The sequence below is a fragment of the Sapajus apella genome, unplaced genomic scaffold (assembly GCF_009761245.1).
Source record: "Sapajus apella isolate SASKATOON/1434 unplaced genomic scaffold, GSC_monkey_1.0 scaffold155, whole genome shotgun sequence".
NCBI lineage: Eukaryota > Metazoa > Chordata > Mammalia > Primates > Cebidae > Sapajus > Sapajus apella.
In genome coordinates, this window is record NW_022437095.1 from 378,584 (window position 1) to 391,541 (window position 12,958).

At 47.6% G+C, this 12,958-nt stretch overlaps 1 protein-coding gene across 7 annotated transcripts in view; it reads right to left on the reverse strand.

The window, feature by feature from the left end:
• DIP2C (disco interacting protein 2 homolog C) overlaps window positions 1-12,958 on the reverse strand; it is a 183,871-nt gene that overhangs the window by 128,161 nt on the left and 42,752 nt on the right. For 6 of the 7 annotated variants that reach the window (XM_032266148.1, XM_032266146.1, XM_032266147.1 and 3 more), the window contains 4 exons: window positions 10,154-10,363; window positions 5,563-5,697; window positions 2,220-2,339; window positions 579-776 (listed from right to left, as the gene is read on the reverse strand). In XM_032266148.1, the coding sequence (XP_032122039.1) occupies window positions 579-776; window positions 2,220-2,339; window positions 5,563-5,697; window positions 10,154-10,363 (663 nt within the window). Of the gene's footprint in view, window positions 1-578; window positions 777-2,219; window positions 2,340-5,562; window positions 5,698-10,153; window positions 10,364-10,452; window positions 12,478-12,958 lie in introns of those variants that run through there. The other variant, XM_032266151.1, reaches the window with a different exon arrangement.

A 12,958-nucleotide genomic window follows, 5' to 3' on the forward strand; every position in this document is an offset into this window, starting at 1 on the left:
GGTGAGCCTCGGGGATTACCGTAAGTGAGGATATAGATGGACAGGGATGGACAAGGACAGAGGGTGACCCTCCGGGATTACCGTAAGTGAGGATGTAAAGGGAGGGGATGGAGAAAGGACAGAGGGTGAGCCTCTGGGATTACCGTAAGTGAGGATGTAGAGGGAAGGGGTGGGGAAAGGGCAGAGGGTGAGCCTCTGGGATTACAGTAAATGAGGATGTAGAGTGACAGGTATGGGCAAAGGACAGGGTGAGCCTCCGGGATTACCATAAGTGAGGATGTAGAGGGACAGGATGGGGAAAGGGCAGAGTGTGAACCTAGGAGATTGCTGTAAGTGAGGATGTAGATGGACAGGGATGGGCAAAGGACAGAGGGTAAGCCTCCGGATTACTGTAGGTGAGGATGTAGAGGCATGGGGATGGACAAAGGACAGAGGGTGAGCCTATGGGATTACCGTAAGTGAAGATGTAGAGGGAGGGGATGGGGAAAGGGCAGAGTGTGAAACTCGGGGATTACCGTAAGTGAGGATGTAGATGGACAGGGATGGACAAAGGACAGAGGGTGAGCCTTGGGGATTACCGTAAGTGAGGATGTAGAGGGGCTTCCCGTTGGTGTCCATGGTGGTCAGGCAGGGGGCCTTGGGTGAGATGGTGCCCCACCTCTGCAGTGCGGCCTCCAGCGATGGCGGCCAGTTCGTGACCACACCCAGCTGCTCTCCACGCATGGCCAGCATCTGGGCCCCCTCCGGCTTTGGTTGGTTTGGATCTGGTTGTTGAACTAAATCATTTGAATACAAGGGGTTACAAGAGAAATGCATCCACATTAGCATGGCTACTTTTTATTCTTCATAAAGAAGCCAGGAGGTTTATATTTAAGGTGCACACTTACTAGCTGACAGAAAAGCATGCTTATCTAGAATTGGTGGCTATACACTAGCATCATGGACGCTGGTAAAAAAAAAAAAAAAAAATCAATTCTTGTAATTTCCAGGGTAGCATGGGGATGGAACACTTCGGTGGACCTGGACACATCTGCAAACTGACAGCAGGTGGAACTGCAAACTACATTGTGTCAAAAGCCTGGAATTAAACAGCCATGGATGTGCTCCCATGACTACTTTTTCCATGATAAACTAGCGATTTTGGACCCCAAATTGCTTAAATTTGCTAAATTATGTTTTGTCCTTAAAGACTAAACAGTAAATTTCTTTTTGGAGGCAGGGTCTCTCTCTTTTGCCTTAGCTGGCATGCAGTGGCATGATCACAGTTCCCTGCAGCCTCGCCCTCCCAGGCTCAGGTTAACGACCTCAGCCTCCCGAGTAGCTGGGACTACAGGTGTGCGGCACCATGCCCAGCTACTACTTTTAGATTTTTTTTGGTAGAGACAGGATTTTGCCCAGGCTGGTCTCAAACTCCTGGGCTCAAGTAATCCACTCACCTTGGTCTCTGACAGTGCTGGGATTACAGGCGTGAGCCACCGCACCTGGCCTGAGCTGTACATTCAAATCTGCTACAACTACTCTGAATAACAGGAGAGTGGAGCAAGTATGTTGCCAAGTAAAACTAAATCCAGTGTGTCGCAGTTAAATACCACCTGCCCAATCCTTGAGAGAGGGAAGAATGGAAATTATCGCTCCCATTTCTGGAACAGGTTCATCTCTCACTTTATGACTGACAAGAAAATCCGTCGTTTTTACTTGTGGTTTAACACATAAGATAATAAGGAGCTCAAGTTTGCTGTAACGAGTGATTATTTGTTTCAACTTTGTTTGTGTAGAAAGAACCAGAAGCATTCAGAGGCAAAGCCAGCAGCTCTGGCGTCTGTAAGGAGAGGCAGGAGGAGGAGGGGAGGAGACAGCCCTTCAAACACATTCAGAGTGCTTGTTTTGCTGAGAGCAAAGGATTTCCCCAGTTTACTTGCTTTTCTGTATTTTTATACTTTTCTTGTATTTCTATTCTCTTACAGAGTTCTTAAGAACAGACCTGACCTGTGTCACCGAAGAAAATCACATTCTGCAGAGGACAACTAACAACCAGGTAAGAGATCTGCTGACACTGCGGCCGCCTAGGAACATCACCTCCTCCCAACCTGGGTTCCCATCATCCTGTGAATGCCGAGATGACTGCTCTTAAAAAGTAAAAGAGCCTTGTAGAAAAAGTGTCATTGTTTATGGGACCACAGGAGCATCCGAAAGAAACGTGTGGGGAAGAGTTCTCTTACCTTCCAATAATTCTTCAAAGTCATCGACAAAGAATTCTCGTAAAGGTGGTCGTTTCGGTCGTTTGAGGGTATTGACAAGCTGCTGGATTTTTGCCGACACCCGGCTACTTACTGGTACTCCTGAAAAACAGGAACCGGGGGTAGGGGAAGCAATCATCACAGCTTGAACAAGCACCCACAGTACCACAGCCCCATCCCCAGTGCAGCTGCAACAGGCTGGCATCCTTCTAGATGCGATCCCAGGAGGGGCCCGAGGTGATGCTGCTGCACAATAGCCCTGCAGCTACGCAGGAGACAGGATGGAAATGCATGGGACCCAAATGTCCACTGTGCTGCAGGATGTGCTACTCTGCTGATCACACTGGGAAGAGCCTCAGGACCACACATGCTTGACCTCAGCTCTGATTCTCAGGACAGAATTTGCCATCTACAGAAGGCAGACTCTCCTCATTCCTACTGCCCCAGGCCCCCCTTCTCAACAGGGTGAGGCCACCAGCAGAGCAGTAAGTCCTCCCCTGAGTCTGTCTCTACAGAGACCACCAGCATTCAGCCTCACAGGGGCACGAGAACATTGGGCCGGTGAGTCACCTGGGAACCCCCAGCATCCCCACAGCCCAGGGTTCAGGTTCCAGAACCAACACGCCCAAGCCCTGTCTTCTCCTAATAAAGGCTGAGCTCCTCACACGCGTTCCAAACCCACATAGCTCAGCCCACACATAGGCAATGCATTCTAAAGCACAGAAGTTAAGTGTCTAAACTCAAATTTTTGTGTAACAGAATACTAGCACATACCTATCCAATGTGCTGAGAAAATCCCCATTTTACAATACTGTGCTTATTAATTACAATGATAAATGCTGTATCATTTTGAAAATCAACTAAATGAACTGATAATGAAAAAAAAGTTTTCAAATTTCAAGATGAATAAATCAAATAAATGAACAAGACAGAGGACCAAGACATTGACGCCCCAACCAGATCAAAAGCGTCCTCCCCAGGCACACACTGCTGGCTGGCAAGACCTAGAAAACCATCACCCAGAGCTATGGGCTTGGATGGGGCGGGGTGGGGGTAGGGAGGGTGGAGGGCTCTGCAGGTGCAGCTGGCAGGACCTGTGAAATCATCACATGGAAATGTGGTCTTGGACGGTGCAGAGGGGGGCGAGGAGGGTGGGCAGGGAAGGCTCTGCAGGTGCGGAATGCAGGACCTAAGAAACCATCACACGGAGCTTCGGGCTTGGATGGTGCAGGGGGCTCTGCTGGGGCGGCTGGTAGATCTTTCCCCTCACCCGAGGCAGAGCCCTTGTTTTCCTCTGCAGAGGACCATAAAAAACAGACTTCAGCCAGGCTCAGTGGCTCATGCCTGCAATCCCAGCACTTTGGGAGGCCAAGGTGGATTAGCTGAGGTCAGGAGTTCGAGACCAGACTGGCCAACATGGTGAAATCTATTAAAAATTAGCCGCACATGGTGGCGGGTACCTATAATCCCAGCTATTCAGGAGGCTGATGCAGGAGAACCACTTGAACCCGGGAGGCAGAGGGTGCAGTGAGTCAAAATCGCGTCACTGCACTCCAGCCTGGGCGACAGGGTAGGATTCCATCTCAAAGCAAAAAAAAACAGACTTCAACATTTGGAGGAACAGAACAGAATTCAAGGAAATTTTTTCTATCAAGAATTTTTAACAGATAGTCTCAAAATGCTCTATGGGCACTTTCAGAACTGAGACATTAAATATTTCCCATCTCTGAAAATACAGAAAAACACAATCCAGAATTCTCAACATCTAACCATAGTATTTTACCATTGAATAGCCCAATTAATTTGCTCAATGAATCAGAGACCATTCCACGATGCCAGTGATCCTCAAGCTTAATTTGGCAGAATTGCCTTGGGGCCCCCTAACTTCCAGCTCATGATGTCTGGGGCGTGGCCCAGAATCACCATGCCAGCAAGTGCCCCTGGGATTCTGGTGTGGGAGGCTGTGACACACTGAGACCACACAACGCACAAAGCAGGATTTACCTGGGGAACAAGGGCAAAGGTTACAGATTTGAAAGATGACAGAGTTCCTACAACGACCGTGATGAGACTAACAAAATGGCCAATTTAGTAAAGACTGAACTGATTAGAGAACTAAAGCAAATGATGACACTGAAAAGTCACCGTACTAACTGGACACTTGCAAAGGCACAGCCGGGCTCTGCCTCATGTGAGGGCGCAGCAATGCGCTTGTCAGCGCTCAGATAGGCCTCCTCCCTGTCTGCCTGCGCCTGTCAGAGGTCAGATAGGCCTCCCTGTCCACCTGCACCTGTCGGGCCCAGATAGGCCTCCCTGCCCACCTGCGCCTGCTTGGGCTCGGATAGGCCTCCCTGTCCACCTGCACCTGTCGGGCCTCGGGTAGGCCTCCCTGTCCACCTGCGCCTGCTGGGGCTCGGATAGGCCTCCCTGTCCACCTGCACCTGTCGGGCCTCGGGTAGGCCTCCCTGCCCACCTGCGCCTGTCGGGCCTCGGATAGGCCTCCCTGTCCACCTGTGCCCGCTGGGGCTCGGATAGGCCTCCCTGTCCACCTGCGCCTGCTGGGGCTCGGATAGGCCTCCCTGCCCACCTGCGCCTGCTGGGGCTCGGATAGGCCTCCCTGTCCACCTGCGAGTCCCATGCACCACAAGACGGCACGCCAAGGTGGCTCCATGCAGCTTCTCACAAGGGCATTGTTTTTCACTGCTAGGCTCTACTCTGACTTTTATGACCCCAGGAAGGAATAAGACTTAAATAGAATAGTGGCTGGGTGATACGAACAGCCATTGTAATTAGAACATACCAAGACCAGGCCACGAGGAAGGATGAAGAACCCCTCAGCCGCAGCCTGCTACCAAATCCCTGATGTCTCCGTCCAACATGGATAAAAAAGACCCTCTTTCTTTGGAAGTCTAAAGCAACATATCAGCCCATCTCACAATTACTTTGTTGTACATTTAACTTCATCTTGCTCTTCTAAGTAACTGTTCATGGTCTTAACACCTGTATTGTAATTTCTCAATTGCTGAACCACCATTATTCAGCAGCTAAAATGTCAACATCTTATAAAATTTCTTTTTCTTTTCACGGCTAAATTCCTACAACATTTACGTTTTTCCTACAAGGAGTAACATTTGGCTCACTTGGAGAATATTCACATTTCTGTGGCTAGGCCACCTTCCATGAGAGGCTCCTGAAAGATCTGATTTATTGGCTTTATCAGAACTGATCGCTCTCCAGGAAGAAACACACCCAGTCACAGGCACAGAAATGGACATTGGCACCAGCAGTTTACCAGAAAGAGACACATCTCTGCTTTGACACGTACCATCCCCAGTCTCCATGAGCTCGGCGTTGCCATACTTGGGTGCTGTCCGGGACCCCGTGGAGCCCTGCGGTCTCTCCACCTGTATTGAGTGCTCTGAGGTGTACGTGGTTACGTCAGGAGGTGCAGAATGATTTTCTGTAAAGAAGCACATCGTGAGATTTTCTGGTGGTTGTCAACTTTTTTCTGAAGGCTGCGCGGCCTAGGAAGAGACCAGAGCACAGGGGCTCACCCTGTGTGTGCCGTGAGCTGCCAAAGCCACTCTCAGCCACGTCCGCCACATCATCCAGCACAAAGGGGGACCTGGCATAACTCACGTTGCCACAAATGGAGCAGAGTTCAGTCCAACTTCCGACGTCATGTCCTACCAGGAGCCATGTCAGCAGACCTCAGTAGCATTTTAACTAAAGTAACGTTAGACAGCCAATGGCAGGGCCTCGGGAACCCTGTGTTTGCTCATGGAAGGGTCCTATTTCCTATCTGCCACAGGCAACACAGCTGAGGGCTTACTCACGCTTTGAAGCCAGGAGCCTCGATTGGAAACCCGGCTCCAGAAACTTCTGGGAATTTGGGGAAGTCCCTTAAGCTCTCCATGCCTCAGTTCCTTCATTCATCAAATGGGAACAGTAATGGCCATGACCATGTAGGGTCGTGGGGTGGATTAAGTGAGTTACCATGTGTAAAGGTCATAGGATGTTCTTCATAAAAGGGGAGACATTAAGAACTATTATTTTATTATTTGTCTTAGTACAAACAATACTAGTCATTCAAAAACTGACATTTACACCCTCATGTGTCCTAAGGGCTGCATTAGGCCAACGAGCGCGTGGAGCGCTTTCTCTTACGGCATCCCCTGGAGATAAAGCTGAGCCATACACAGTTAAGTGCGGAAAAGCAAGCTTTTCTATTTAACAAAGGAAGCATTGAGGAAGATGCGCCTAGCAGCCCATCGATGAGCTCATCACACCTAGAATCTTGATGACGGGCGCCCCCATGCGGATCTTGATTCTGAATCCTCCTCTGACAGTAGCTTTTCGGGAACCCCTGCCACTTGTCCCATGTGACAGAAGCGTGGTATTTTGTGCTCCTGAAAGTGGTGCTGATCCCAAAAGCCTTTCTTCACCGATGCTGCCTGTGTCAGCACCATGCCCGGAGGCCATCTAGATGGCAAAATTAACAGAACGCACAAAAACAGGACACAGAAAATTGAGGCACAAAAGAGGCTGTGAAAGGAGGATCCTTTATGATCTGAGAACAGAGCAGGGAAGGTAGGGGGGCAAGCTGCCTGGCACCGCGTCAGCCCCTCCTCACGGAGGGTGTTAATCTGGGGTCACAAGTAGATATGGCAAGGCCACAAACTTGGAACCTGTGACTGAGCAGAGAAGAATCATCGGCTCTCACTAAGGAACAGGCCTGCCACACTGTCTGTCAGGGAGACGTTCCGCCTGGGAGGCAGGCAAACCCAGGCCCAACTTCCTCCAGAAGCAACTCACACACCCTCAGTCCTCAGTGGACTTGGACAGCAGCATCTGGAAGCCTCCTCTCGGCTCCATGGTGTAAAAGCGCTACACACAGCTTCTATCTAGATGGACAGCGGGTAGCAGTAGAAAGAGAAAGCTGGAATGGGATCTCCTATCTTACGCCAAATTGACTTGACTGTTAAGACACATGTGAGATGTCCTACTTAATTGCTGGCATAATTAAATTGGTGGAAAAAATCCACAAGGGACTACTTGAGATTTTGCTTCAAAAACAAGCGTAGCCAGCTCTGTGAGACTCTGTGACCTGGACTCCAGCCCTGGGCTTTTCTCCCTCTGACAAAAACAGCCTCTGCGGTCTCCACTTCCATCCCTTGCTGGGGGGGATCGCCCAGTGTGACTCAGTTGTTTACTTGCCCTGGACTCCTTAACACACTCATGTGCATGCACAGACACACACAGACGCACAGACACCCACTCACAGGCACAAATGCACACACACGCACGCACCCACAGGCACACACGCACAGACACACACGTACAGACACACACACGCACAGGCACATACGCACAGGCACACACCCACAGGCACTCACACCCACAGGCACACACACATGCACAGGCACACACCCACAGGCACACACACACGCACGGGCACACACACGCACAGGCACACACACGCACGGGCACGCACAGGCACAGACGCGCACAGGCACACACGCACAGGCACACACGCACACACAGGCACACACACAGGCACACACGCACGCACAGGCACGCACAGGCACACACGCACACATGCACGCACAGACGCACACACAGGCACACACGCACACACACAGGCACAGACACGCACACAGGCACACACGTGCACACGCATGCATAGACACACACGCACGCACAGGCACACACGCACGCACAGGCGCACACACGCACAGGCGCACACACGTGCACGCGCACATGCACGCACAGGCACACATTTTCTTGTTTGTAGGCTTCTATGATCTCAAAAGGTCAAATGCAAATCTGACTTTTTATTTCTTTTGTTTTGTCGCAGAAAGTATTTTCTCATCAAGTTTATTTTGCCACTGCTGGCTTTCCAAAAACATTTCATAGTTATAGAAAACTTCCAGATATTCTAGGAAGATCATCTTTGTGCCAAATTAGAACTTACTGAAATGTTATACGCCCAAGAGTTACATTTAGGTCCCACTGAGCCTTGATGTACATGAGTTACGAAACCTGCATAGTTTGGATAAATTAATTCTTTGTGCTAAAATTTTCATCATTATTGCAAGGATAAACCCACTGAGGGAGGCCCAAGTGCAGTGATTAATTTGTTCAAAAATGTGTTTTTCTTGGTAAGATTCTGAGCATTTCCTTAAAAATGAATAAAATCAGAAGACACAAATGCTTCCAAGTGGCAGAGGTGGTGTTTGGCCTCTCAGTTCAGGTGCCAGATAAAAATGGCAAAGCCTCGGCCACTATCCTGGGATCCAACGTATACATGGAATTTTATTATGGAAAGTCACACATTTTTGTTCAATTTTTAACTTCCTGTGATTTCAAGTAGAGGTTAATTCACATAAACCCGTGTACATATTCCCGAAAATGTGTCAAACGGAAGTGCAATAACAGTACTTTGCAAACTTTTAAAGAGTATTTCTATTTTCTCCTTTATACTCCCAACAGTTCTGAGAGAGAAAAAAAAATATTTTTCTCATTTTTCACTAAAAACTTAAAGCAGGAGAAGTGACTTCAAGATCCCAGCAGCAGTTATTGGGAAAAGTGAGACTAGACCCAGCTCTCCTGACCACAAACTCGTGATCCAGACAGAAAACGGCCGATACTTTGACTCTCGGTGAGCGCTGGAGGGGCTGAGACCCAAGTCAATCCGAAACTCCTCTGAGCATCGAAGAGTCAGTGACTTAGAGTGAGCATTCTGGGGTTCGGGGTATGTGTGGGCAATTTAATCACTCGTGACGCTCACTTGCTTCCCTCTGCATTTTTCAGAGAGCAGGCTTTCCTGCAGTGGCTGAGATACCAGGAGGGTCTGAGCCTGTGCTCACACTCCGTTACAGGCAACATGGTAAACAGCATCTCCTGTTGCTGCTTTAAGGAGGGGCACCCCCAAACTCTATTCAACCCGACTCATGTACTTTATGAAAAACATTTACTACTGAACCATTCAAAGGCAGAGCGATGCGAAGTTCATCACCGCTCACCCATGTGCTGGCGATTCCTTTAATAATTCTCGGCCGGGCATGGTGGCTCAAGCCTGTAATCCCAGCACTTTGGGAGGCCGAGGCGGGTGGATCACGAGGTCAAGAGATCGAGACCATCCTGGTCAACATGGTGAAACCCCATCTCTACTAAAAATACAAAAAACATTAGCTGGGCATGGTGGCGCGTGCCTGTAATCCCAGCTATTGAGGAGGTTGAGGCAGGAGAATTGCCTGAACCCAGGAGGCGGAGGTTGCGGTGAGCCGAGATCGCGCCATTGCACTCCAGCCTGGGTAACAAGAGCGAAACTCCGTCTCAAAAAAAAAAAAATAATTCTCACTTCACTTCTTTTCCACAGCATCTTCAAATGTCATAGGGCAGAGGCCCTAACTGCTTTTTCTAACACAGAGGATCTCCCTTGTCATGGAACCTACACACATAACAGTGTGATGTGCCCAAGAAATCTGAACACCTGTGACAGACAGCAGTGTCAGTCAGTCATGATTAAAGTCCCATCTCCTTAAATGACTCCCACAATCAGGACGAGTCCACTTTAAAACCCTGTCCTATTGATCAGCACTGTTAAAGGTTCACTTAAGAGCGTAAGTGAGAAGAAAACACATGAGCAGGTACGGCTGCAGGTCTCTCCAGGAACAAGCATGGATTTGTTGACGAACAGAAGGCCCCTGGAATCACAGCTGTGGGAGGGACCTGGGTGTGAGAAGCAGAAAAGCAGCTTCCAGAAACAATCAGATCAAAGCACCCCAGGGGCCAGAGGGGCTCTGCGCTTTTTCCACAGAGGGATTCCACAGGGATGATGCAGACAGAGAACATAATACACACAGAAAGGCGTTTAGTCAACAGGCATGGAAAGACACTGGAAGCGTGCTCACCTATGTGGGTCTGGGCCATGACGTCTGCCAGCCTGTGGGCGGCCCCGCTGCCCCCGCTCTGCGTGGAGGACGAGGAGGTGGTGGATGTGGTGGAGCCGTGGATGGCCTGGCTGATCCAGTGCTCCATGTTGATGCTGCCTTGGCTGGAGGTGGGGGTGCCCTGGGAGTCCCCCTGCACTGAGCCTTCATCTTCTGAGCCAGAAGACGTATCTGTGTAAGAAGAAAGGCGATTTGCTATATATTGCAGCAAAAACACATACCACAATCTCAGTCCCTCTCCAAACACAGATTGACTTCACCTAAGTCTGAACAACAGTTCAATGACTTTTTGCTGTAGACTCTCTTCAGAAGTTAAACCAGTTTTCAGATAATGAACCGTTTCTTTTGAAGTAATGCATTTTTCATCCAAAACACCTTAAATAAACATACTATAAAGATGTTTATATTGACAGTGTAATCTCAGACGAAGGCACACTTACCCGTTTCCTATACACACAGTTTCGGAAAAAACCAAGTGTTTTCTTGTGTCACCCACAAAGTGAGAGCACGAGGGCCATGTTTCCTCAGGGATGCTGAGGCCGGCGCTGCTCTCCTGAATCTCATAGTGTGACTATGTTTAGTCCTTGTTAGTCCTGAGATGTTCTTCTGAGCACTATTTCCAAGTCAGTGTGTGTTAGATACCCACGCAGCTCCTTAAGGATGGAGACGCTGATGCCAATAGCAGGAGAGAAAGTAGAAGGTACTCACGTGGAGTGGCCCCGCCACCCTCCCTTTTCTCCGGTGACACAACAAACCTTCATCACATTTTACACTCAAATGAAATCTATTCACTTTTATAGCATTCGTTTCTTGTACATTCTCATTATTGATTGATTTTTCTATCTGTACAAATTGGATATCTTGGATTGTGATAAAATATATCAACTTTTTCATTGTAATTTATGAGAATATTTTTAATTTAATACATTTTCATGCAATATCAAGGGTTTTGAGAATGAATTATTGGTATATTTGTTATTTAAACTTCAATGTAAGAATGACATTCAGAATCCTTCCTACAGGTGAGTTATGGGAGATGCCAGCTCAGGTGAGCAGCTCCAGAGCATCGGATGAGAGGAGTCGTCATGGCAAATAATCTTAAGACACAGGTTTGTTTTTCTAAAGACAATAACTGCAAACAATATTCACACTTATTATTATCACTGTCACATGACTTAGGCTGTCTGGAAATTTTAAGTTTACTTGTTAAAAAGTTGTTAGAAAAGGAACATTAAGAGCCTGAAAATTATCTATCACCCTGCCCTTCAAGAAAACTTACACATTTATATAAAAAGTGAAATTGACACATCCTCGAGACTTTTGAGAAAGGTACACCCCCAAGTATCCAAACGGAGCACAACTATCTCCCCAGAACGTCTTCTCGTGGCTCTTTACAGTCTTTCATTCCTAACTCCCATCTACCTTTTCCAAGAAAGCTGCAGAATAATATGAAGTAGACACTCCACAGAGTAACAGCAAAGCAACCAAGCAGCATATGAAAGGAATGATACATGACCACTGGTGACCAGAATTAAATACCATGGACAGGAATTAAGGTTGATTTAACATTCAAAAATGAATCAATGCTATATACACCGTATAGAATTAAGGGAGTAGAACCACATGTTAACCTTAGAAGACAGAAAAGTACTGACAAATTCAAGATTAAAAACTCAACAAACCAGGAATAGAAGCTAATTTCCTCAACCTGTTAAAGTGCATTCATGAAAAGCCACGGCTAACATTGTATTTAATGGTCAACAATGGAATGCATTTTCCCTAAGATTGAGAACAAGATAAAGATATGCCCTCTTGCCATTTTTATTCAACTTCATCTGGCAGTTTCCAGCTAATAAATTCAATTAATAGATTTAATAATAAACTAAAGACATCCAGTTTAGAAAAGAAGGAATAAAGTGTCTTTATTAATAGATGACCTTAGATGTAGAAAATTGCAAGAAATCCACCAAAAATGCTTCACATTACTAAAAAATGAGTTTGATGAGGTCACAGGACACAAGATATACGTATTTTAACAATAAACCTGAAAATGGAATTTATGGTTCCATTCACAATAGCATCAAAAGCATAAAACATTCGGCACAACTTCTAACAAAAAGGTGCAAAATGTGTACACTGAAAACTATAAAACATCACTGAGAGAAATTAAAGAAGATTCAAATAAATGGAAACAAAATAAATGGAGACAGAGTCATAATCATGAATTGGAAAACTCAGTATTATCAAGACAGCAATTGTTCCCAAAGTGTTCCATAAATTCAAGGCACTCCCCAATAAAATCCCAGAAGGGCGTGTGTGTGTGTGTGTGTGTGTGTGTGTATGTGTGTGTGTGCATGTGTGTGTGTGCATGTGTGTGTATGCGTGTGTGCGCGCGTGTATGTGTGTGTGCGCGCGCGTGTGTACGTGTGTGTGTGTGTGCATGTGTGTGTGTGTGTGTGCGCGCGCGTGTGTGTGTGTGTGTGCGCGCGCGTGTGTACGTGTGTGTGTGTGTGTGTATGTGTGTGTATGTATGTGTGTGTGCATGTGTGTGTGTGCATGTGTGTGTGTGCGTGTGTGCGCGCGTGTATGTGTGTGTGCGCGCGCGTGTGTACGTGTGTGTGTGTGTGCATGTGTGTGTGTGTGTGTGCGCGCGCGTGTGTGTGTGTGTGTGCGCGCGCGTGTGTACGTGTGTGTGTGTGTGTGTATGTGTGTGTATGTGTGTGTGTGTGCATGTGTGTGTGTGCATGTGTGTGTGTGCGTGTGTGC